The following is a 24,688-nucleotide window of genomic DNA, read 5'->3' as shown; positions in this document are numbered from 1 at the left end:
CCTCATTGAATTAGAGGATAGGAACCGTAGAGGAAACCTTAGAACCTTTGGCCTACCTAAGGGTCAGAGGATGATACAACCTCATGTACAGATATTCTAGAAGGATGGATACCAAAGGTACTAGGTGTTTCTTTTGACATACCCTTTGAAATGGAAAGGGCAAATAGAATACCCTTTGGGAAAATTCCCCCTGAAAACCATGAAACATCCCAGGCCAGTGATCCTTAGTAGTATAGGTTGTATACTACTCGTCACCATGTATTTTTTGACAGGTGGCCACGCCCCTTTGACCACGCCCCTTTGGTCCGTGTGTCTATATTGGACGCGTTCCAAGTCTGATTTTAATCGGGGTTTTAATCGGTCCTTATAACGTATTGATAAGATTATAGCATTTTATTGTTTTATAGGTCGTTATTTTGTGAATCATGGCTTATAAAATGATACGGCGATGAAATCAAAAAGCGTATAAAACGATAAGTTAGGATTTGTGAATCAAGGCTTATAAAATGATACGGCGATGAAATCATAAAGCGTGTAAAACAACCAGGCATGCCCGGGCATGTCTTGCTTTAGGCATGTTTATGGGGGACTCAGTACGTATAAATCGACCAGGCATGCCCGGGCATGTCTTGCTTTAGGCGTGTTTATGGGGGCTCAGTAATCGGATATATGGGGTGCAGCTACGAATTAAAATGATATTTTATACATTTCCCATCATCACATTATTGAAAAGAATAATAACGCGTTTTAGAACAAATTGCTTTTATTAAATGTAAAATGAAAGCTCGGAGAAGTTTTATTTTGGGTCAATATTTACAATTTAATTGAAACCATTTTTTACATAACAGAAAATCACATTTTATGTAATTACAGTTTCATTATATGGAATTACATATACTGACAGCATTTAGTGACAATAGAAAAAAAAAAGAAAATCAAGCTTATAGTTGAATAATGAGGTAGAGGTAGTTATCAAATATAATATGCACCATTGCATATAAATCACAGTATCAACAGCACACATAAAATCTGCGGAAGTTACATTAAAAAAGGAATCACAGCATATTTTTGGTACCCGGTAATAATCACAGATAGCTATAAAACATTTGTAAAGTATAGAAAACACATAGTCAAGCTTATAGTTGAATAGTGAGGTAGCGGTAGTTCTCAAATACATTATAAACCAAGACATATGAATCACAGTATCAACAGCAGACATCAAATATGCGGAAGTTACATAAATTTTTTAAAAGAGGAATCACAGCTTATCGTTGTTAACTTATAATAATCACGGATAGCGATAATACATATATAAATATAGAATTCACATATTTAAGCTTATAGTTGAATAATGAGGTAGCCGTAGTTAGCAAATACATTATGCACCTTGGCATATAAATCACAGTATCAACACTGAAAACAAAATGATGTACATAAAAATCAAGAAACCATAGCGTATTAACATCAACCAGTAATACGCAGTATGGCCACCGGGCATAAAATTATACAAAAACTATATGTTGTGATACAGATGAGGTATTTACATAAAAAAATATTTAGTTACCCAGTAAAAAGCATAGGTCTCTATTATAAGTCACGGGTGCTAAACAGACAACCATGGCAATCTCGCGAAGTGTTTTCTTTTTTTTGGCGGGAGTGCTTGGCCGTGTGTTGTTACGGGTTCGTGAGCATTGTCAGCGGTATCACGGAGGGCAAGCGTCGGTGCTCTTCGAGGGGTCAGTGAAAATGGTGATGCGGGGGGAGAAGGGATAACAAATGGTGCAACGGCGTTGTTCTTTAAATCTTCTAAGTGGATACGATGACCACCATTTCCTAGCACCGATGTCGGAATGTTCAGTTCTGCTAGGCTCTGCATGAAGGCATCCCAACCGACAGGCGTTTTATTATTTGCAAAAGAGTGTGTTTGGGTGGCGCCTCTGATCAAATCATGCAGGTTTGAACCACGTATAACATTACCTTTATAAAGAAGTTCCCCCTTATCATTCCAGAAAGCGATGTCTTTATTTTGATGAATTTTATTAAGAAGTAATTCTGCTTTCTTTTTGTGCCGGGGGTTAACGTTGTCAAGGATTTCATTAACTAGATTAAAGGCGTGTGATTCTGGCTCTCTGACCGGTGAAACGGGTGGCTCTTGACTTTCAGGCATGAATAAAGTCAGGCCCTCTTTTTCCATTTTACCATGATGGACAAAGTTCAGATACTTTTGAAGGATAGCGGTATAAAGCTTAGCTTTCTCGTGCACCGGTAAATCACTACGATGAAGAATTTCGCGCATCTCAGCGTCCAACAGATCCGTGGCTGATTTTCTAATGTCGGTATCGGCGCTTGGGGGACTCCGCATTCTGTCTAGCTGATGTTTAGGAACGAGATACATTTTTTCAATGTGAGCCATCACCGGCGGCGCAGCAGGCCCGAGAGAAGCGGGATAGCAATGCCTAGCAGCGATCCTATGAAGCCCCCAGACTGCTTGACAAGACTTTTTTTTGTTTTAATAGAGATCCTCTTATTGCTCAGTTTTTTAACAAGATTACTTTTCTTTTTAAGCACTCGGATCTGTTGAGGACTCAAAGGGACATTGCCCTTCAAGGTATTTAGGGCTATCTCCGATATCGCTGCTACTAAATCGTCAGACGCGGAGCATAGAAGAGCTTTCCTTTGTTGTGGGGATGATGAAACCAACAGTCTTAAAAGAGCTAGATTGCGCGCTATCCGGCTGGACATGGTCATGAGTGTGTTGGAGCTCTAAACTGGAGCGCTGCTTTTTATTTATCTTCTTTTTATAGCCGGGTAGGACTTTTTTAGAGTATAAGCAACAGGAAGATCCGGTGGGAAAAGCCCGGTCCTTAATCTGTAATCCTCCGGCGTGCCGGCGTTTAAATCTACAAAAAGATACCCATAGGGGCTCTGAGTGGCGTCCTCAAAGGCTTCTAGAAAGAAACTAGAGCGACCCGGGTACATCTGTCTGGCTAGAGTCGTTATTTGAAGCTTGTCTCGGGGGTTTTTGAAAAGCACCATGTACTTGGTGTTCAGAGCGATGGTTCGTGAGCTCTTACCTTGGCAGAAGACGTTTTGCACAATGTATAAAATGCTAAGATTACGATGGTGAACATACTGAGTAAAAGCTTTTTCAATTTCACCGCTGTCACAAGCAGAGGCCATTAGATCATCTACAATTAACATATTAACACTAGAGGGTGGAAATAAAATGTCATCATTTAAGGCGGCGGGGAGCCCCTCGACAAATTTGAGGTGTGGAAGCTTTAGCGCGAGTTCTTGATAGAGCCGCTGCCAACAGGAATAGGCCCACACTACGTTGGTGGGTGGCTGGGTCAGCATTTGATGCGCATTTTCCAAAAGTTTTTTTACAAAGTAACTTTTACCAGAATTGGAAGGACCTGCGAGGATGCATGAGAACGGATGTTGCAATCTAATATCCATACTTTAAACAACCTCTAATAAACTATACACACCAAAAGCGGAAAGTCCTTTTTCTCGCTAGCCCCGTGTTTACACAGAGGCTGCATAACTCTTAAAAGCCGTAGGGCAGGGTTTTATAGTCCTCTTTAAGAACGCGCTTATCATATACAACCCTCAACGTTTTGCGAAGCGGGCGTGTCTCAATATCCCAACGTTTTTTAATTCTCACAATGCAGGGGTGCTGCACTACTAAGCTTTCATCTTCTGGAACACATTCACCTCTTTCGGCGTGCTTGGCATATTGAGTGACCAGCTCTTTTAAGTTTTGAAAATTTACTTTTTCGCGGTTCTGAACATTGAGGGTGATCCCCTTCACCTTCAAGCAGATTTTACCGCCTGATAAGCGGTAACCGTAGGTTTTGGGGCCGGCTGAAACAAACTCTGTGATGTGTTCATCGGGAGGTGTTTCGCTAGTGAGTTCCCCCAGATAGTCACCCACCGGAGGGTTAACATCGCCCTTTTTGCTCACAAAAATCACAGAGTCTGTGTCGTGGTAAAGACAGCGGTCTTGAAGCAACTCCAGGAGCTTGTACAACTCCAATCTAGCATAAGCGGTGGTGAAACTGGCAATAAATATGTTAGCGTTGCATGAAGGCGGGTAATGTTCTTTGGTATACCGCCAACACACACAAGCGGTATCATCATCTATGAACTCGCAAGATGACACCTCGCAGTAGGAAGTAAAAAAGTACTGATCAAATTCATCCGGCTCTGTCACTAGAGTAGTTTCTGAGCGGTCTTCTCTCTGCCCCAGTTTTCCCCATAGAGAGTTGAGAAACAGTTTAGCAATCTGTCTTTTAGTGGGGTTCACATGGATTTTATTAGAGCGCAATCGAATACCCTCTTTCTGAAAATATTCCCTCCGGTACTTCTGTTTCTCGGCATTATCACTACACCACTGGGGGTAACCCGAAGCTTCTTGCTTGTCTCTAAGGTGCAAGTTGATGTAGTCGGTAAACAGATCACTAGAAACATTTTCAAAATGCCATATCTCATAAATGCGATCTATCACATAGCCTTTTTTCAGAGCTACATTCACTTCTACGGTGCACCAGGTGCCGGTCAGAGCACGTTCGTCATCAGAGTGATCACACCGGAAGGTCTGTCTGGCTTCTGTGCAGGAGCGGCACAGGGTAAATAATAGTTTTCCCTCGAATCTGTAAGGAAGCACCGGGAAAAAAAGTCCTCTAGGCGGACGAATTCTACATCTGATTAGACCGAAATACATTTGAGGGGCTCCAAAATCTTTATAAAGGATCTTAGGATGTCCCACAGGGTAGACTTTTGTCTTGTTAACAAAGGGGTATAAGCTGGTAAAATCATAGTAAAAAATCTTTTCATCACCAGAGGCCTTTCGATAAAGAGTAACGGCGTTGGTTCGTCCTCCGTAGAGAGAATCACGCGGTTTCAAGGGCTCGGGTAAGTCACGATCCTTGATAAAAGTCTGCAGATCTAGATTACATGTTAACTGCTCACGCCACGCGTGTTCCCAAATACTTCTGACGTTGAAGCCGCGTCTTTTTAAAAACTCCTGTTTAATAGTTGTGCGGTTAAGCAACTGACCATATGTACAACCGGTCATCTTATTAAAATCGTTTCCGGCGTAACAAATTGGACAGCCGTGAAAAAAGCAACCATTAAATTCAAAGGCAGTAGGGACCCCGTCAATATTGGCATAACCATCTAAAAAATAGGACCCAATTTTAAGCTCCCCGCCCCTCAAAGCGTGACGGATGGTGATTTTTTCACTGTATTCCAAATACATCAACCATTGAATAGCGGGTGTTGAGAATCTCTTTTGCTGTCTGTGATAATTATCACGAGGTAGCAACGCTAATGTGTAAGGTTTTAAAAAACAAAATCTGAACATCGCCAAGCAGACTGAAGCTAAAGTGATGTACTGAAAGGGGTCGATGAAGTCAACATAGGCATACTCATTGGCCTGACCCGGGTTCACCAAGATTTGCTTGCTAGACATGGCAATGACGCCTTCTCTAAAGCGGATACACGCCTCTCTTAAAATGTTCACATCTTGTTGGCAGTAATGAGACAGCTCCTTCTGGAAATCAAACTCCCGATCTTTGTTCGATTCATACCAGGACACAAATTCTGTTTTCTCAGAGGGTGACATATAGTTTACACCGTAAAATTCTGCTGAGGGCATAGCACCAACGTATTTTTGGTTCTGCAAAGTGTTAAAGTAATGCGGGAAATACCCTTTAGACTCTTGGAAACCCATTGCCTGTGGAAGTTTACTGAGTTTCATGGGCAAAAAGTTTATAGAGTCTATAAACCTGATATTGAGTACTTTGGTTGTAACGCACATGAGCTTTCCTCCCTGAGTGATCAGTGACATTGCCACCTTTTCAAGCACTAGAGCTTTCACTACAAAATAACAGTCATATCCTTTAGAGAAATGTGCGAGAAAACTATAGTTTTGAAATCGGGGTGTAATGAATGTGTTGATAAAATCATTGACGCATGTAGGACCTGAAAACTCCCAAGTAGGCTCACCATTAATATGTCTGGCAAAAATATAATTTGGCTCGTGAATGATATTTTCCTGACGGCACTCCATATCGTAGAATATATAATCATTTGTTTTGGTCGGCGGTTTGAGTCTGCTCATAAAGCAGAGATGTGAATCAAATGAAAACACCCGGGCTTTACAGACACCGCATTCAAGGCCTTCGCATTCATGACTTTCGGGGCCGTAGAGACCGCACGAATCACACAACTTTTTGCTGAGACAGCTCACCTCCCCCGCCACGGCTAAAGCACGATGACGCTCTAAACACTCCGAAGAACGACAAAACAGTCGACACCGCGGACACCTTTGGAGATCGTTGGCAATGTCATGGCAATCGTTCGTAACGCACGCTTTGCAGAAGTCTGCGCACGAGTGATTGTATTTGTGGGTATAGGCCGAATGGCAATATTCGCAGTAATACCTAGCGCCGAGGAATTTTTTTATATCTTTCACACCGTAAAAATGGCTTTCATGTAAAAGAACAAAGAGAATTTTAGATTTGTTGGCGGTACCGCTGGTGAAATAACGCCAGCCGCCTTCGTGATATAATACTTTAATCGTCACACCCAAGTAATTTTCAAATGCTTCTATGTCTTGCAAAGAGACATCCGTATCTGGGGGGATGTTTAGGGCATCGTGCATTAACTGTGCCTGCTCTGTCAACGTTCTATCCGTAGATTGACCGTGAGCCAATAACCCTGCCAAACACCCCGCCAGGCACAAATTTCCAGCTGTGTTGTTCAAATCAATCAACCATCGACGTTTCTTTTGAATGATCTTAGTAAACAATACAGAATTTAGAGCCCGTCTGGCACCGCCGCCCCTACTTTTTATCACAGTCACAACAAGTGTTAAACTTTGTGACCCCAGAATCTCTGCATTGCTATTCATCATGTCAACAATTTTGTTTAAGAAATCTGAGGCATCTAGGTCGTGATGCGGTAGCCTGCGAGTGTAAAAAGAGTTAGCCAGACCACCGCCGCTCAGGCGAATTTGTACATAATCGTTGGGGCCTATGTCTGGGGCCATTTGGTCCAGCAGCAGTTGGATAGAGTTAATAACCGCTTCTAGGGCCAGTCTAATAGAATCTATGAGATGAAGATTGACAAAACGAAATTCTTCATAAAATTCTATAGCTCTAAATTTTTTGATAACTCTTTGATATTGTCGCACGCTTTCTAAAAACACCGGCGCAGGGTTGTTACTGATGCTAGAATTATCGCAAGCGACAGCCGTTCTCTGAGGTGTTTGCTCTAACTGCGTGGGGCTCGGTGGTAAATACCCATTGTTGCTTTGAATATTACGGCGTATATTTCTCAAATGGTTTTTGGCTCTTTTTAGGTTTTTGGCTAACCGATTTCTGACTACTTTAGCGGCTAACCATTTCTCTTTACGTTTGGCGACTGTAGTTTCAGACCTTCTCGGCGACCTATGCTCTTTGGGGGTCATTATCAGTTTCCCGAGTCGAGACTCAAGGAATCAAGGTTGGCTTGGGCATCTGCTAAAATAGATGCGAGTGAAGTCTGAGTATTTTGGATCACGTCCTCTACTGCTAGTTTGACATCTGTTATGCCGCCGATATGTCCGGAAGCTTCCTGTACACGTAGAACATTAAAAACGGATGAACTGACGGGTGCAGAGTTCAAGCCTAATCCTTCTAGGGTATTTATTAGGGGAAAAATGGCGTAAATTGCCTGAAGTACAGCCGCGTCGCTGGGAAGTGAAGCTTTAACAGCAGCAGCAGCAGCCCCACTGCGGGGGTCAAGTGGTGTCTTTATCTCAACGTTAAGTGATTTTTTGACACTTAGGACATCATCTATGGCGCGCGAGGAGACAGAGGACTCGAGCTGATTTTGAGCAGTTACTAAAGCAGCTGAAAGTGATTTCTCTAAATTTTGCTGTATACGTACGATGCCAGCTTTGATGCGTTCAATGGCTTGTATCTGAGCTACTGTATCACGATTACTTAAAGCAAAAATAATAGCTTCGCAGATAGATGCTGTGTTAAGAGTGCTTCCCCTAAGGTTTGTTATTAAAGGTAAAATATCGTGGAATGCTGATGTTGCTGCGGTAATGTTTAGGGGTGGTGTGGGGTTATGTCTAGGAGCTTGTAGCGCCGCGGCGGACGCCCCGTTTGCTGCAGCACTGTGGACAATTTCAGTCTTTAAATTATGGTGAATAGCACCTGGTGCGACCCTTACTGGGGGGATGGTGATGGCTGGTCCTCCTCCTATTGTAACATCTGTGTGACACCCCCCTTGTGAGCGTGGGTTCTTGGAGCATTCGCTGTGTACAGCTGGTCCTGCTTTTGATCTGTTTTGTTGAACGGGTACATTCGCGTTTTCCCCCCAACAGTCATCATCGTCAAGCAGCGAAATTATTTCTTGTTCATCGGGGGGAATAATGGCGTTTGCTGGTTGCGCATGCAAGTTCTTTGATGGTTGAGAGTGAGACTTGGGGGTAGGAGTAGGTGGGGGGTGCACTAATACCGGAGTATCGCTGCAAGGGTGCGTTGTGACACCTAGAATCTGTTCTGAATTTCGGCTGGGGAGAACGCAACCAGGGGTAGGCGTGTTTGAATTCGAAACCTGGAAGGTCTGTAGAGTAGCAGAATTGTTATCATTAGCATTCGCTTTCCTATTGCGCTTTTGATCACCCTTTTCTTTACAGCCAGAGTGTCTCTTTCTCAAACCGCCACCATTTACAGACACCGGTGGAAACTCATGCAATGCAGGCCCCCCAACAGTACTCCCCCCAAAACCACCCTGCAATGTTTGTGGTGGCCCTCGCCGCCTCGCTTCTTTACGCTTCTGACCTTTGCTTTTCAGATCGTCAGGCGGCAACCTTGAACTCCTTTGTACAACCGGTTGTTGTGTATTTGATTGCTGCACGTGTTGGATGGAGATTGCATCATCAGTTTTATCTAAGTAAGAGCAAAAAACACAATTTTAATTCAAGCAATGAACAGTCGGAAGAGTCCTCAATAGTCATCAGTGCTACAACTAGACTGAGAGTGGCAGCGCAAGCTCGCTGGTGGCAGCACACACACACACAAACACACACACACAAACACACACACACACACACACACACACACACTCACACACACACGCACAAGCACGCGCACATCAGCATGGTCTATGATAGAACATACTACCAGTAGAAAAGAGAATTAATTCTTACCAGCATGCGCGCTGAAGCCGCAAATTTGACTGGCTGCGATAGGATTAGGGCCTTCAAGCGCAGTGTCGAATAAAAGTGCGTCTGCCGCCTCGGCCACTTCCTGCGAAGACAAAAATGCAAACAGCTGTAACACATTTCCTATATCGGTTTAAATTAAATTACTTGAAAGCACCGCTATACGTATTTACAAGCTCATGCAAACAAAAGTACACACACACACACACACACACACACACACACACACACACACACACACACGACCGCAGAAATAGACCCAGACCTTAGTTGTCAAATTATCTGCTTTTCAAGCCGCAGCTCAACCCCGGCTCGCTGGCCCCAGGCTATATAGTGACATTATTTAAGACCTCGGGCGCTATTAAATCATGATCTGTAAAGCAAGGAGGCGGACTAGTCCTTGACTTAAAAACACGGATCAATGAGCAGATAGTCTTTGAGGTAAGAGCATGTGCAAAATCTAAACACGCCGAGTATCATGTCATATTTCCTATTGCTTAAAATGCCATCTGTTGTAACATTACTAAAAACCTTTTGACAGAGGAGCGAAAGACTTAATTAGAACCACATGCTAGAACATTTCAGACGGGGTCCGGCAAAAAAACCAAACACACACACACACACACACACACACACACACACACACACACACACGCTTTTTTTATGCATCTTTCACGGTTCCTGACTAGCAGTTACAGTTAATTCAAAACACCCCGAGTTTCACCTAATTTTATCTATTGCTTAAAACCTTTTGACAGAGGAGCGCAAGACTTAATTAGAACCACATGTTAGAACATTGCCCAGGGACTTCGGTCTAATACGTCTTAGTTTGACAGTCTGAGCCGGATAAAAGCTTACATCCCTGATAAAAAGCATTTAACCTTTGAGAGATGACGCTAATAGAAGCGCAACTTCAAAAAGAGCTAGAGGATTATATAAAAAACATAAAACAAACTTCTTACCAACAATTCTTGCTCCTCAGACATGTTCATAAATGGAAACGGTGCTCAGTCATCAGGTGGTGAAATCTTTCAGGGGCTTCAGCTTTTCAAGCGACCGATGTGGTGGGAGAATGAAGGTGTCACCAGCGCCGTTGGTTGGAGCGTCGTAGCTTTCCTGAGAGCTCCAGCCTGAATGTTCTTGCAGACCTCACGTTTTATACCCAAAACCCGACAGTTTCCCGCCACAATTCACAACGGTACAATCCACTAAGCATTTCAGGTTGAATATAAACAGCTGCGCGTTAACGTGGCAGCTAGTTGCTGAAAAAAAGTCAGACTGCCAAGTAAAGTTAGGCCCCCCTTTTTTTTTTATTCATATTTTTTGCAAACCTCGACCGGACACTAGGCACCATATGCGTACAATAACCTGTCTAAGCATTTCAGGATGAATATAACAGCTGTGCATTAACGTGGCAGCTAGGTGCTGAAAAAAAGTCAGACCGCCACGTAAAGTTAGGCCCCCTTTTTTTTTATTCATTCATTTTTTTTTGCAAACCTCGACCGGACACTAGGCACCATATGCGTACAATAGCCTGTCTAAGCATTTCAGGATGAATATAACAGCTGTGCATTAACGTGGCAGCTAGGTGCTGAAAAAAGTCAGACCGACACGTAAAGTTAAGGGCTTTTTTCATGCAATTTATTTAGATACATTTTATATCACAGAGTAAAAATGTTCGGTACAAATATGATTTTAAAAGTCCAATGAGAGCGTAAAATAGACCTTGTGGATGTCTGCTAGTTATCATAAACACTGTAAACATGCATATTATCAGTGAATGAAATACAATTTTGCATCGGTCTGTTATTTACACGGCCTCTTTTCAATCTGCGTAATTGCCTCAACACAAACCTTGTTACTAGAGCATCATTTGCCTTCAAATCAGCTGAATACATTTTTAAAATGCTTTCAAAGTCTACACCACGGCATCTATGAAATAAATAAAACAAACAATGTGCCCCGCAGGTAAATGATACATCATCCTGAATCTGATTTTCATGAAATGTTATTAGGCCTGAAGTGTTTCTTTTTAAAAATTGCCATATGGTATTGGGGTACAGATAACTGTTTGGTGGCACGCCATAGGAGTCAAAAAACTCAGAGTCCTTTTCCGTTAGAAATATTGCTAACCAGTGTCGACCCCTTTGATCTTTACCGTCTGTATTAACTATTAAATGAAGCGGTCGCTGGCGATTACCCAGATACATTGGTAGAGTGTCAGCTGCGAATACACCTAAAAATGAATGTTTTGCCGTCTCGTCTTTGGCGAGAAAACGTTCCAGTTGCCACGTATTCATCACATATAGTCGATTAGCACCTCTCGCCTATGGTTAATCTGTATAACATTCTGAAAGACAGCGTAAATCAGAAGGTTTATAGTAGACGGTAGAGCGGCGCTAAAACGGAGCTCCAGACGTACATTGCCTGATTTTTGTATCGAAAAATGGCCGCCACCCACGTCGTTGTCAGGGCATAGATCGAAAGCCAGCATAGAATAGCCTTTCGAATACTCTACACGATCCACAAAGAAGGGTCGGTCTGATGCGTACTTCCCAGCAACTTGCAGCACACCCAAATATTCTCTAGCCACACCCCCAGTTCCAAATGACGGCGTGTATGGTTTTGCCGGTATAGCTTGGCCGTCTACGGAGAGGCTGCTGTGAGATATATTATAATGCTTGAAATTAAAGGGGTTTCTGCCATATTCACCGCTAAATGCTGCGTTATCGACCAGCGCTACTATTACAGTTCTTGGCAAAAATCCGAAAAAAATATTCTCAGTATTCGATAGTAGCGCACCGGCTGGGATGCTGAACACTTTGAGCTCCACTCTTTCGATGGGGTACTTGGCATTACTGGTTAACAGAGTCTCGGCGTGAGCTAAACGCACCACCGGGCTCACTTTGACACGTTTCACAAATAGTGACGCCGCTAAGATATGCACTTTGTAATTTTCTGCGTCGCCGCTCATTAAGCAAAAAGTGTCTTTATTTCGAATCAGTTTAATCTTCACATCTAGACCGTTAAGCATTAATTTGTCTTGGAAAAATAAATCGCAGTGTAATTGCCCAATCAGTTCCACTTTACGACTTCGGGCTGTAAAGCTAGCTCTGCTCTTAAATCCCGCGTTAGCACCGGTTAAAGTCGTGTCCTCGTGCTCTCCAGCGGTGTCTCTGTAGAAGAGACCTGCAGAAAGTTGGCGTTTTAAAGTGGGGTCCCCATAATTAAGTACCGTTTCGAGATAAGCCCTGTATGGATACGTGTTGTTTGACTGGCTGATGAGCCGGTCGCCGAGGCTCACATCCAGTTGGTTAAAAAGTGAGGCTATGGGGTATGGAGAAAACGCCACTCGGGCTGCGGCGTCCAAATCGGATCCGTCTGCGTTAGTAATTTTGCACGACAGATAAATCAGGGTAGCTGAAAGGTCCAGGTAGTCATCCGACCGAGCTATGAAGAACTCTAAGGGGGCTGTGTCTGACAGGGCTGAAAGTGGCGGTACTTCGACATATAGAGAACTTTCAATGCTGGTTTGCGTTGGTGGTACTTGGAATAGGTCCAACTCTGACTTTGTGCATTCCTGGGAACCGCAAGGGACGGAGGCCATGGTCCGATTTAAAATATGTTGCCCTTAGAGACTCGTTTTTTTCCGTGTCTTCTCCGGGTCTTAAGCGAACTCTTTTGAGCCGGTCGCCGGCGCTTCACAACGCTTTGAAGGAACGCGGGCGGCCCCCTTAGTGATACACCCCTTTTTCTCTTCCTTCCTCTTTCGAGATAGATTAAACCTGAGCCTTCTTGACCCGTTTTGGTAAACTTTTTCATCACCGCCCCCGAAACGTGCCCTGCGACGTCTCGGGCAATATTTGCTGCAGCGGTTTTCACGTGCGGTTTTACCAACTGGAACCCTCTTCTTAAAAGCGGTACTGCTTTTCTGAAAAGGCTTCTGAATATACCGCCAACACCCGCCCCGTACATAATAGGTGCCCCGTGGAACCCCGGGAGGCCTGAGCCGGCTTGTGCTCTATAGTAATCCCTATAGAGCGACGCGTCGCCGTAATTTTCAGGTAAAATCATTATTCTAGTACACTTCACCACGTCGCGGCCTGAAATGAAGCTTCGCTATGACTTTACCCACTTTAAATCTTATATTAGTGTTCAAATCGTCCTTCAGTTCCAAAGTTATTGTGTGAAAATGTTTTTTGCTGATCGGTACATAATCTCTTTTGGTGTAAATGATGTTTATCATGCTATTATTCTTGCCTGTGATTTCCACGCACCGGAGGAGAGGCACGTAGCTATCCCCCACTCTCTGATGCTCTATCACGTCGCAGTATACAAACATCATATAAAATCCGCCGTGTACATCCGTGTAGGCTTTCCCCGCTGATGAAGAGTGGTGAACGTTAGGCGTCAGCCCCAACACTCTCCCCAGTTTTTCACGCACCAAAATACCGTAGTCTTGAGCATTCCTCAACTGCACTTTTCGAAGTCGTGGTTCATACGTTAATCTAAGGTCAACAAGTTCCGATATGTTACCAATGGATTTATTCATTACTTCTACAATGTCTCGTATGTTGTCATAGTGCCCCGGCGGGAAAGAAAGTTCGTGGGCGCTTTCCTTCTTGCGTACCACCGTAAATCTAACATCCTCTGTTTCAAAAGTGTCCCACGTGTGCGGGTACTGAATTTCTGTTAGGGCCACCTCCCAATCTCCTTGTAGATGAATAGGTTTTGCTAGTTTCACCGTAAAATTTGAAATTTTGTTATTAGGGAAAGTGTCCAAAGACGCGTTACTCGGGAGCGTCAGATAAAAAGGTCCGACCTCCATGGCGCTTCCGCGGTACCTAAATGCCTATATCCGCTGTTGTAGACTTTGTATATCCTTTAATTCACTCTCAGAGACCCAACTATTAAATTTATCAGGCCATCCCCGCCATTTAACTAGGCACTGTCTTTGTGCCCCGTGCCCCTTCTTTGCCAAAACGTTCTCAATACGGTACACACGATCTTGATCCTGTTTTATTTTTTGCAGCTCTTCTTTGTAAAAACACCCTTCGACCTCCTCCCCAGCATAGTCTTTTAAGTTAAAAACTGTAACGCCTGAATGCTTGGAAATCTTGTCTATCACAAAGATCTCATCTGTAAAAGTCTGCTCATACCCCTTTTGAAATACCCCCTTGCATCTAGATACCCTAACATGATCACCTTTTTTGAGAGTGTTTTTTGAAACAGGGTTGTTGGTGAACACGGACCCGTACACAGTTCTCCAAATTTTCAACTCATTTTGCGGGGATACTTCTACAGGGGACGTCTTAATGGTTCTATGATAGCTATGATTGTAACTTTCAATAAAATCTTGTAAACGATCTATATAACGAAATGTGTTGTACGCTGTAAAATACCGCCAAATTCGTGCCTTGAGAGTTCTGTTGAATCTTTCTACAATCGCCGCCTTCACTTCGTTGTTTGTAACAAAATGTTTTACACCATACTTGTTCAGCAGAGCTTTTAGCGTCTTGTTTTCAAACTCTTTTCCTCTATCTGTTTGTAACTTTTTAGGAATTCTCCCGCTGCTGAAAATGTAATCAAAGGCTTTTGTGACCGAGCTCCCCGATTTTTCCTTCAGGCCAACGGCGAATGCATACTTTGACAGTACGTCTATCACCGTTAATATAAATTTTACACCATCATTAACCGCGGCATGTTCACGGACGTCTAGAAGGTCCGCTTGCCATTGATGATTTAAGCCGCTGACTATCACACGCCGTCTTTGAAAGCGCTTTCTCGACCCCTTATGTAGCGTGTAGGCATCTTCGCCCGATAACCAGTCGCGTACCTGTGTTCTTTTAACACCGTCGTTGTGGATTTTGCTCTCCTTGTACAAGGCTTCTACACCGCCAAAACTACCAACTTTCGAGGGGTTGTAATAAACTCTTTTGAAAAGCTTCTGCATCGTAGCGCTTCTTGAACTAAAATACCGCAACCCCTACTCCCGCCCCCCTATTCTATTAATTCACTTTTGTTTTATTATTTTTCTTTATCAAATAATCAGAACTAGAAGCCGGTTTATTTTACAATAGTAGATTATTTAATAACACACGAATTAAACAGTGTATGATTTAAACTGGTAATATAGGAATGTACAGCGCTATAAACGATAATAACGATAAAAACATAGATATTTAACACAATGCTCTCAAAAACTCGTGACGTAGAATCAATATTTGGATTTTGCTAGCTATGAACGGTACCAGTCTTCTTACATCCTCCCCACGCCCCTTCAAGAAGGCTCGACAAAACAAATCAGATATTGTATTCATGAAATTGAAAAACTGTTTCTTATTCAGAGTAGTTCCTAGGGTGCAAAATGTCCGCCTGATATAATTGTCGATGCAATCTTCGAGCACGTCGTCAGCGCCCAAGAAGATTTTGCTCTTTTCAACGTCGTAAAAGCCTCTAGGTTTCTGACCCAGTTCTTTTTCAAGCTCTTCGATGATTTCACATCGCTTGTTACGACATAGCGCGGTCGGGCGAAACACTGGTTTGGGGTACGCCATCTTTGCTCTGATCAGAAAATAAAAAGCGTCTTCCAGGCATCTAACGCTCGGTCGCACGCCGATCTCAACCATGTGTCGAAACACACTTTCCTGCAACGGAAAAACACACATACATAATAGTAGCAATCGCGAAGATCATCATGTTTTCATTTACTCTACATTAAGAAATGTCATGTTCCTCGGTTTTAAACTCCTGTAAAGATACTTGATCTTAAAATATCTACGGTAATTCTTCCTTCTCAAATGCTGTTTCATTATCAAGCGTATGTCTTCATCACCCGCTTCATACATACTTTTCACATGCTCTGATGGGGACTGTACTCTCTTAATATACTTTAAAACATTCGCAATCATCTTACTACAATCTTCGGGTACTGACATTTCTTTCAAGCCATAGACCGCCCCCAACGTCGCCATAATCTTATAGGGGTCCAGCTTGTAACATAGTTTCCGTATCAAACTGTCTTCATATTCATCACCCGTCGTGAGACAGTCGTGATGCAACTGACTCGGGTCGTCAATTTTACAACCTTCGCATTCGTCGTACCACCCCGCCTTTAAGCACAATTTTATGATCGCGGCTATCGCTGTCAAAAGTCCGCGATATCGATCCGTGCTCCAACTTTCACCACGACAAAATTGTACAATTGCGTCTAAGCGCTTACAGCTGCAGTTTTTATGCGTTACGGCAAGTTTTTTCTGTCTTGAGCAGCAGAGACATGAAAAACGTAGCGATGGCTGTGTGACTTCCATAGTCGTGCTAGCGGTTTTGTCGCCTGGGGCTCCTCCTCCTCTCTTTTGCTGATAAAAAGAAAAAAGGGGTTTTTCGACCTCAGCCTTCCTCACAACTACACGCCTCATCATCACACTCTTAAACACCCCAGAGGATTTGCCGAAAAATTGCGGTTCGTACTTACTTTTCGTTTTCCAACTTCGCACTTTTCTGTTTCGTTTACAGATTCTTCTCCGGAATCCATCTCTGTACAGTCGCTGGAGTCCTCGGGTTCAGGCTCTTGCAGGTCAATACCCTCGTCATCTTCACTTGGTTCCGCTCTTCCACCGCCGTCTGTAGCATCGGAGGTATTGCACGCCATTTTAGCAACGCCACCAACCGCCTCTTCGCAGGCTCCGGTCTCGGGCTTTATATTCGGCATAGCCGATGCCTCGACGTCTGTCTCGGGCTTTTTATTCAGCATCGCCGACGACATCTCCGACGTAGTACCCGCAGGCGTTGTTGGCGCGCAATTTTCCTTATCACTATCGTCGAGTTCTGCAGCGTCGTCTGCAGCATTTGCCGCTTCCTTCAGCATCGCTGTTATAGTTTCTCCAAGGGGCCCCGCTTCCACGCTAGAGCAAGACATTCTCAAAGTTGTCTTAAAGCTCGAGCTTTTCTTTGTCGGAAAAAAGCGGGGGTTTCTTAACACACGGTCCTCGGAATGCTGGCTTATATCCTCTGTGAACATACTAGACACGCCCCGCGGTATGTTTGTAGACTCGTATTTCACACTACCCCCACTTCTTAGCAACCCTCCTGCATGCGTGGTCGATTCATACGTTTTTGATTTCATCGCAGTATCATTTTATAAGCCTTGATTCACAAATCCTAACTTATCGTTTTATACGCTTTTTGATTTCATCGCCGTATCATTTTATAAGCCTTGATTCACAAATCCTAACTTATCGTTTTATACGCTTTTTGATTTCATCGCCGTATCATTTTATAAGCCTTGATTCACAAATCCTAACTTATCGTTTTATACGCTTTTTATTTTTTTTATTTTTTTATTTTTATTTTTGATTTCATCGCCGTATCATTTTATAAGCCATGATTCACAAAATAACGACCTATAAAACAATAAAATGCTATAATCTTATCAATACGTTATAAGGACCGATTAAAACCCCGATTAAAATCAGACTTGGAACGCGTCCAATATAGACACACGGACCAAAGGGGCGTGGTCAAAGGGGCGTGGCCACCTGTCAAAAAATACATGGTGACGAGTAGTATACAACCTATACTACTATCCTTTAATCCCTTCAAAACAAACATACTGAAACAAACCTCAAACAAATAAATAAAATACAGAATCTCAATGGCGATGGCAATAAAATTAGATCGCTCATGACGTGACCAAAGAAATGGTCCTATGCAGCGAAGGCTTCCATGCGCTAAGAAAAAGGCTGAAAGAACTATCCTTCTAGTTTGATTTTCCTGGATCTCAAAATTAAAAATCACGTTCACTGGAAAATCTATGATCTGCTGACCTTCATAGCAAATATTTCACAAACTGAAATGGATTCTTGAAGCACAGATGATTCCCAAGAAAGCTGAATATAATTATCTATACTAGTCATAATAAGAGTCACTGAATGCGTACATACAAAGGTAATGCATTAATGTTTTTACATAGAAATGTAAAGGTGACAGTACTATTACAAGAAACAAAAATAGGAGATGGGGAAGCCCTTCATTTGGGTTCATATTGGATAGAAGACTCTCTGTCCTCATTTGCCTGGGTAAAGAAAATTTGTGTTGCAACTCTAGTATCTTGGATGGGTTCTCTCCAGTCTGAAGGACACAGGGGGTAGGTGGCTAATCACAGAAGTTAAAAAGATTATGCAATACTATTTATGTACTAAACAGTGATATTCCAGAGTTTCGGTCTGACCCTAATAAAATCCTAGCAACCCTCCCGAAATATACTAGCCTAATAGTTGGTGGTGATTTTAGTCTTGCCATGGATGAGGTCATTCACAGGATTCCTAACGCCAAATTTAGGGCCAACAGATCACATGCAGAAATGTAAGTCACCTGTGTCAGTCACTAAAACCCAGACATATGGCTATCAGATTATTATTATTATTATTATTAGGAGTTTTATATCGCGCACGGTTACCCTTGGGCATCCCAGCGCTTGCATTGGGAACCCGTCCTGGTTTTTCCCTGTGAGATAATCCATACTGGGCATCCCCAAGGTGAAAGCCAGGCATCCCGCCGCGGGGGGGCCATTGTGGAGATTAAGCAAGCTAGTTGCCCAGAGCTGCCTAGTGTGAACTCATGCTTAGAGTAGGCACCGAAGCGAGAATTATCAAGTCCGTGGACAATTGGGCTCCAGACCCTGCCGCGTCGGGAATCGAACCCTGGTCCCGGGTCTGACCTCTGCTTCAGGGTATGCCTGCTCTAACCAGTGAGCTACACTTCTCCATCCAGATTACACATCCAGACGAGACTACACACCTCCCCTTCAAACTCAGGAACAGCGAGGGGTACCGACCGATAGATCGGTGCCTCATTACCTGAGCAGTTGCCAGGTGAGGCGAGGTGCGTACCCGCAACATATTGGGTGTCATTTTGGAATCACTATCTGCCCATTTTCTCCGGGAATTAAAGAAGTGGTCAGGTTGTATCGTTACAAATTTGTAATTCACTTTTTTGTCTGATTAAAATATATATACACACCTTTGCAGTAGCTTATCCCATTGTCCTGACGAAAGCCCGGATTCGAATATCCATGGGCTGAAACATGTAGACCTGTTTTTTTCACAGCTATTTTTTCGAGCTGTATAAGCACTGTTTTTACTTTGGCATCACGGCAGAGCCTTATTAAAATACTTTTGGGCCTTGATAGCCAATTTTAACATCACTTTTCTTTTTCACATTATCACTGGCACTGCAAACATCACCCTATTGAAACCATATGGGCTTTTCTCATACAAATGATATGGTTATCCACTCTGGGACTCATCTGTAACCACGATTTACATTTCTCTAGTAATAAGTGGTTTACCGATAGTTCTTGGTTCCAAGATGATGAAGCAAGCCACTTGTTGTGGGTGATGGGAATCTTTGTTTAACTAATTCATACTATTAGGCATGACCTAGAAACTCTATAGTTAGTCCTTTTTCTCTTTTTCATTGTCACAGGAGGATCACATCATGAGACTTACAGTTTATTTGGTGTATTATATGTTGATTTGGGGATAAAAACTGTTTAAGTCTATAAATCTAGTCCCTTAGACCCCCAGTCTTTGAGAGATTTGTATATTTTATGCTACCTTGAGAATATCCTTGTACTGCTATTAAAGGAAGAGAAGCTGGTTTAGGCACATATAAAATGATCTAAAAATGTAATCAAACCATTGAGTCACTATTTTATTACTTCACACAATCAGGGAGAAAAGAATGTAAAGATATTTGTTGGCCAATAAAGAACTGTCGTCTTATTTTTCTAATGAACATAGGTTGCAAATTAGATGCAAAAATGCTAGCAACAAGAGAAGGATAAACCCTTAGATAAACTAGCCGCGGCAATAACCATAGATGCATCAAAGGTTTTGGATAAACTCTCATGGTCTTTTCTGCCGACTGCATTAAACAATTTTTTTTTTTTTTTTTTTTTTTTGAAACCGTTTATTACAAAACTCAAAAAATATACAAAGATGGGCCTACAACCTTCCGGCCGGCCGCTAGCAAACAAAAGGAGCATTTGATACACATTGTAGAGCGTGTGTTGCGGCTGAGGAAGATGCACAGGAGTTAGCAGCGTTGATAGCCACACCATCCGGACCCCACTGTACGGTTTCATTTTAAACTGAAAGAACAACCAGAAAAACAAACCCACAAGGCAATCCACAATCAGAAATAGCAGCATGTGCTCCCCTGAGAGGGGGACCCTACCAGTCCATAGGGGTATCAAGAAGGGGAAGAGATCAGGACTAGGGCTGGGTAAACTCAATGCCCGGAACAAGGAAGATGGGTCGACTAAGGGGATGGGGCAGGCGACGGATCGGGGAATAACGGCGGAGCACAGATTCCCCCGCGGTAGGCGTTCCAGGGGCCCCATACTTTCACCCATGTCCCCGGCTTACCTCTCGCCACATACACCACCTTTTCCCGAAACATGCACCAATCCATATGTTCCTTCCAGGCCGAGACAGTCGGGGACCTCTGGGATCCCCACAGTTGAGCAATATCGCGCTTGGCCACCATATATCCCAGAGTCACCCACCACGTCTGTGGCGCCGAGTAGTCGGTAGGTTCCCACACATTCAACAGGCATCTCCTCGCTTCTGGTAGCAGCACCACATGCGTAACCACACGCAGGACCTCATGCACACCACGCCAGAATCGCTCCACCTCCGGGCATTCCCACAATATATGCAGATAGGTCCCCAAAGCGCCACACCCACGCTTACACGACCCGTCCACAGCATAGCCCATACGCAGGAGCCTTGGCCCCGTCATGTAGACTCTGTGGAGTATCTTGAGCTGGACGAAGCGAAGGCGGGCCGGTATGGCCACCTCTTTCGTGGAGGCCACCGCAGAGGTCCAGTCCTCGTCGTCCAGCTCCAGTCCATCGGCAACCCAAGCCTCACAAAGGGCAGTCAGCAATCCCGAGCGGTCATTAATCAGTTTTTTGTAGATCAGTGAGATCGTGCTGTCCGGAACGTGCCCATCCAGCACTCTATCCTCCAGGGGGGAATACTCCGGGATGGATGCAACGTCCGGGAAGACGGAGCCCAGGGCATGACGGATCTGCAAATACCGAAAGTACTCCCTGTCATGCAACTGGAATTCCGTCTGCAGCATCTCGAACGTTTTAAATCCCCCCCTCGTCCAGAGATCCCCCACTTTGCTGATGCCTATCATGTCCCACTTCTCGAAGCCCTTCGAGGTCCACAGGGAGCCCAACTGCTCGGACGCGTATAATGGTGATGCTCGGGTCAGACGGTCTTTCCACCCCATCGCCACATTAGCCGCGTGCCACACTCGCACCATGACACGCGTGGGGCCGGTCAGCCGAGCGTCGGGCGCGCTGGAGTAGAGCGCTCGATGATAGTCCCCACCCGGGAGTAGCATCTTATCCATTTCGAATGCCGGGTTTAAGGCGGGCCCGTACAGGCCGTGATTAATCGCAGCCAGCTGGGAGGCCCAATAGTACCGTTTGATATCCGGGAGGGCAATCCCTCCGTCATACCATGGGAGCGTCAGCTTCGCCAGGGCGATACGCGGCCTCCCGTCCCAGAACAGGCGGCGCTGCAAACTCTCCACCTCGCGGAAGTAGCGCGCTGAGACGAGGTCCATAGTATTCTGCAAAGCGTACAGGAAACGCGGCAGAGACATCATCTTAAACAATGCCGCCCGGCCGAGCGGCGAAAGCGGCAAGCGTCGCCAGCGCGTGACATCTTCCTTCAGGCGCTGGAGGGGGGAAAGCAAGTTCCGATCATACCGGGCCTCCGGGTCCAGAGTAATGAAGACACCCAGGTACCGAAATCCCTGCGGGGCGATCTGGATCGGACAGCCCCGCGGGAGAATAGGAGCCTCCCCAGAGAGAACATACACGCACGATTTAGCCCAGTTGATGACAAGGCCGGAGTTACGACCAAATGAATGCAAAACATCAACCAGTACTATCAGTGATTTACGTGGGGAAGCTAGGTACAAGAGGATGTCATCAGCGTATAGGGATACGCGGTCCTCATACTCGGAGGTCCAACGGAGACCACGAATAGAAGGTTCCCACCGCAGCCACTCCGCCAGGGGCTCCAAGGCAAGCGCAAAAAGGAGCGGCGATAAGGGGCAGCCCTGCCGCGTGCCCCGGCCCAGCTCGAACGGAGCCGATACTCTACCGTTCACCACCACCTGCGCCAATGGGCCCGAATAGAGCAATTTGACCCAACTAATGAACCCTGCGCCAAAGCCAAACTTCGCAAGCATCGCCCAGATGTATGGCCATTCAAGCGTGTCAAACGCCATGGTGGTGTCCAAGGACGCCAAAATGGCCGGCTCCCGTATGTACTGAACACGTGCGAGCACCCCATGTAAACGCCGCAAGTTAAGGGCCGTGTTACGATGGGGAATAAAGCCGGACTGATCCTGGTGAACCAGGTCGCCCACCACGCCGACCAGCCGATTGACCAGGACCTTGGCGAGAATTTTGGGCTCCGCGTTCAGTAGCGAAATGGGTCGATAGGATGTAACCCGGTCCCGAGGTCTCCCCTCCTTGTGGATAACCACGATTGTAGCCAGACGCTGGTCCAGCGGGAGGGAGCCCACCGAGTGAGCCTCCAGGAACATCGATCAGAGATGTGGTGCCAGCGTATCCGGTCGCAACTTGTACAACTCGATGGGGAGACCATTAGGACCCATGGCCTTGCCGGAAGCGACCGAACGTATGGCGAGGGCGATTTCGTCGGAGGTTGGAGCGGCGTCCAACGACACTCTGTCCTCCTCCAAAAGGGAAGGCAGCGCGATATCCCTGAGCAGGGCACGGGAATCCTCTTCAGAGCGGGAAGACACCGGGGAATACACCCCACGGAAATAATCCGCGAAGCAGGAGACAATTTCTTCCGGCTCAGTAACACACACACCGTCCGTTTTCTCAATCAGCGGGACTACACGACTCGCTCTCTCCTTTTTGTCCAGCCACGCAATCAATTTACCAGCCTTATCACCCACATCATACAGTCTCCCCTGTTGCTCTCTACTGAGGCCCCTGGCCGCCTCCGTGACGAGGGCCCGATAGGCCGCTTGCTTGAGTTGGAGAACATGTAATACGGCATCCGTCACCCCACATTCTAGATTACCCTCCAACTCGGCTATCTCAGCTTCCACCCGGGTCACCTCCTCCCGCTCGCGCCTCCGGGTGTGGGAAATAAGGGACAGGGCCTCTCTTCGTAGTACTGTCTTGAATGCCTCCCACAGTGAGACAGGAGAGGGCACGGACCCCACATTCTCGTCAAAATAGCGCTGGAGGGATTTAATCAATTCAGCGCGAATGGTGGGGTCGCGCAGGTACCAGGGATTGATCGGGACCACCCTACCCTCACCCCTCGGAAAAAGATCCAGGTGTAACAGGAGCGGGGAATGGTCCGAGATACCCCGTGCCAAATGGCGCACCTCTCCCACCCTCCCAACATAGGCCGCCGGGACCAGGACATAATCGAGTCGTGAGAGACTACCATGGGCCCCCGAATGGAAGGTATATTGTAGCTGCGTGGGATGTTTTAAACGCCAGCAATCCACCAATCCCAAAGTGTCCAATAGGCCAGATAGCCACGCTTGGGCCCGGGGGAGGTCCCTAGGGGGGTGACGATCCACAGTCCCGGAAACCACCGCATTGAAATCCCCCCCACCACCAGAATCCCCCCCGGAAGGCCAAGGAGGAGGCGCACCAGGTCCGCAAAGGTAGTCGACTGCAGCCCCGGCGGGACGTATACTGACACAAAAACGACCACTTTGCCCTCCATCCTACCCACCAAGACCGTGTAACGTCCCCTGTCGTCATGGAGCACCTCATCAATCTCCAACGGGAGCGAGTTCTTAACCATGATGCCCACACCCCTTGAGCCAGACGTGAAGCCCGAATGGGCCACTAGGCGATAGCCACGCCGATTCATGGCGCAGAAGGAGTTGCCAATGAGGTGTGTCTCCTGCAGAAAAACTACATCGGGCGAGATTCGCTTCAAGAACTGCAGGACCACACCACGTTTAATCCTGTCCCCCAGTCCATTCACGTTCCAGGACAACAGAGTTAGTTCCCTACCCCCCATCATAGAGAGAAGCCACCATTCGTCCCCCCGAGAGCACTATAGAGCTAACACAATGATACTTTTGCCTTGTGGTAAAAACGAACAACACCCCCCCCATCCCTGCCCACCCGCCCCAACAAAACTCCCCCCTCCCTGCACCCCTGCATGAGCCCGAACAGCCCCCCCAACGTGCAGTGTGCCTGTCGCCCCATATATATAGTAAAACTAGCTAAACCCCCTAGAGGAGGAAGGAGAACCCCCAGTAGACTCCACACAACCTCCATAGGAGGGGAAATTATACAGACAGACGCTTAATCAAAAGTGGCATCATTTTTGTCCAGAGTGAAGCCCAATATTACCCCCTCAATCC

The 24,688-nt window shown here is 45.4% G+C and overlaps 2 protein-coding genes across 4 annotated transcripts; both read right to left on the bottom strand.

Annotated features, from left to right (window-relative positions):
* Window positions 1-773: 773 nt before the first annotated feature.
* Window positions 774-10,486, bottom strand: LOC146809427 (uncharacterized). 2 transcript variants are annotated; one of them, XM_085616273.1, is made up of 3 exons: window positions 10,189-10,486; window positions 9,212-9,311; window positions 774-8,951 (listed from the first exon to the last, which is right to left on the bottom strand). In XM_085616273.1, the coding sequence occupies exon 3, from the start codon at window positions 7,475-7,477 to the stop codon at window positions 3,551-3,553; it is 3,927 nt and encodes a 1,308-aa protein (XP_085472399.1). In that variant the 5' UTR covers window positions 7,478-8,951; window positions 9,212-9,311; window positions 10,189-10,486; the 3' UTR covers window positions 774-3,550. The 2 variants fall into 2 exon arrangements, with proteins under 2 accessions (XP_085472399.1, XP_085472398.1); XM_085616272.1 differs by lacking the exon at window positions 10,189-10,486 and having other exon boundaries at window positions 9,212-9,435.
* A 4,805-nt stretch (window positions 10,487-15,291) lies between these two features.
* LOC146809426 (uncharacterized) lies at window positions 15,292-17,519 on the bottom strand. 2 transcript variants are annotated; one of them, XM_085616269.1, is made up of 2 exons: window positions 16,701-17,519; window positions 15,292-16,584 (listed from the first exon to the last, which is right to left on the bottom strand). In XM_085616269.1, exons 1-2 carry the CDS (start codon window positions 17,349-17,351, stop codon window positions 15,934-15,936), a joined length of 1,302 nt encoding a protein of 433 aa, XP_085472395.1. In that variant the 5' UTR covers window positions 17,352-17,519; the 3' UTR covers window positions 15,292-15,933. The 2 variants fall into 2 exon arrangements, with proteins under 2 accessions (XP_085472395.1, XP_085472396.1); XM_085616270.1 differs by having other exon boundaries at window positions 15,292-15,873; window positions 16,701-17,511.
* Window positions 17,520-24,688: the final 7,169 nt, after the last annotated feature.

This window comes from Triturus cristatus, chromosome 7, assembly GCF_964204655.1.
Source record: "Triturus cristatus chromosome 7, aTriCri1.1, whole genome shotgun sequence".
NCBI lineage: Eukaryota > Metazoa > Chordata > Amphibia > Caudata > Salamandridae > Triturus > Triturus cristatus.
The sequence above is the reverse complement of the archived record's forward strand: the minus strand, read 5'-3'. Positions and strand labels throughout refer to the sequence as shown.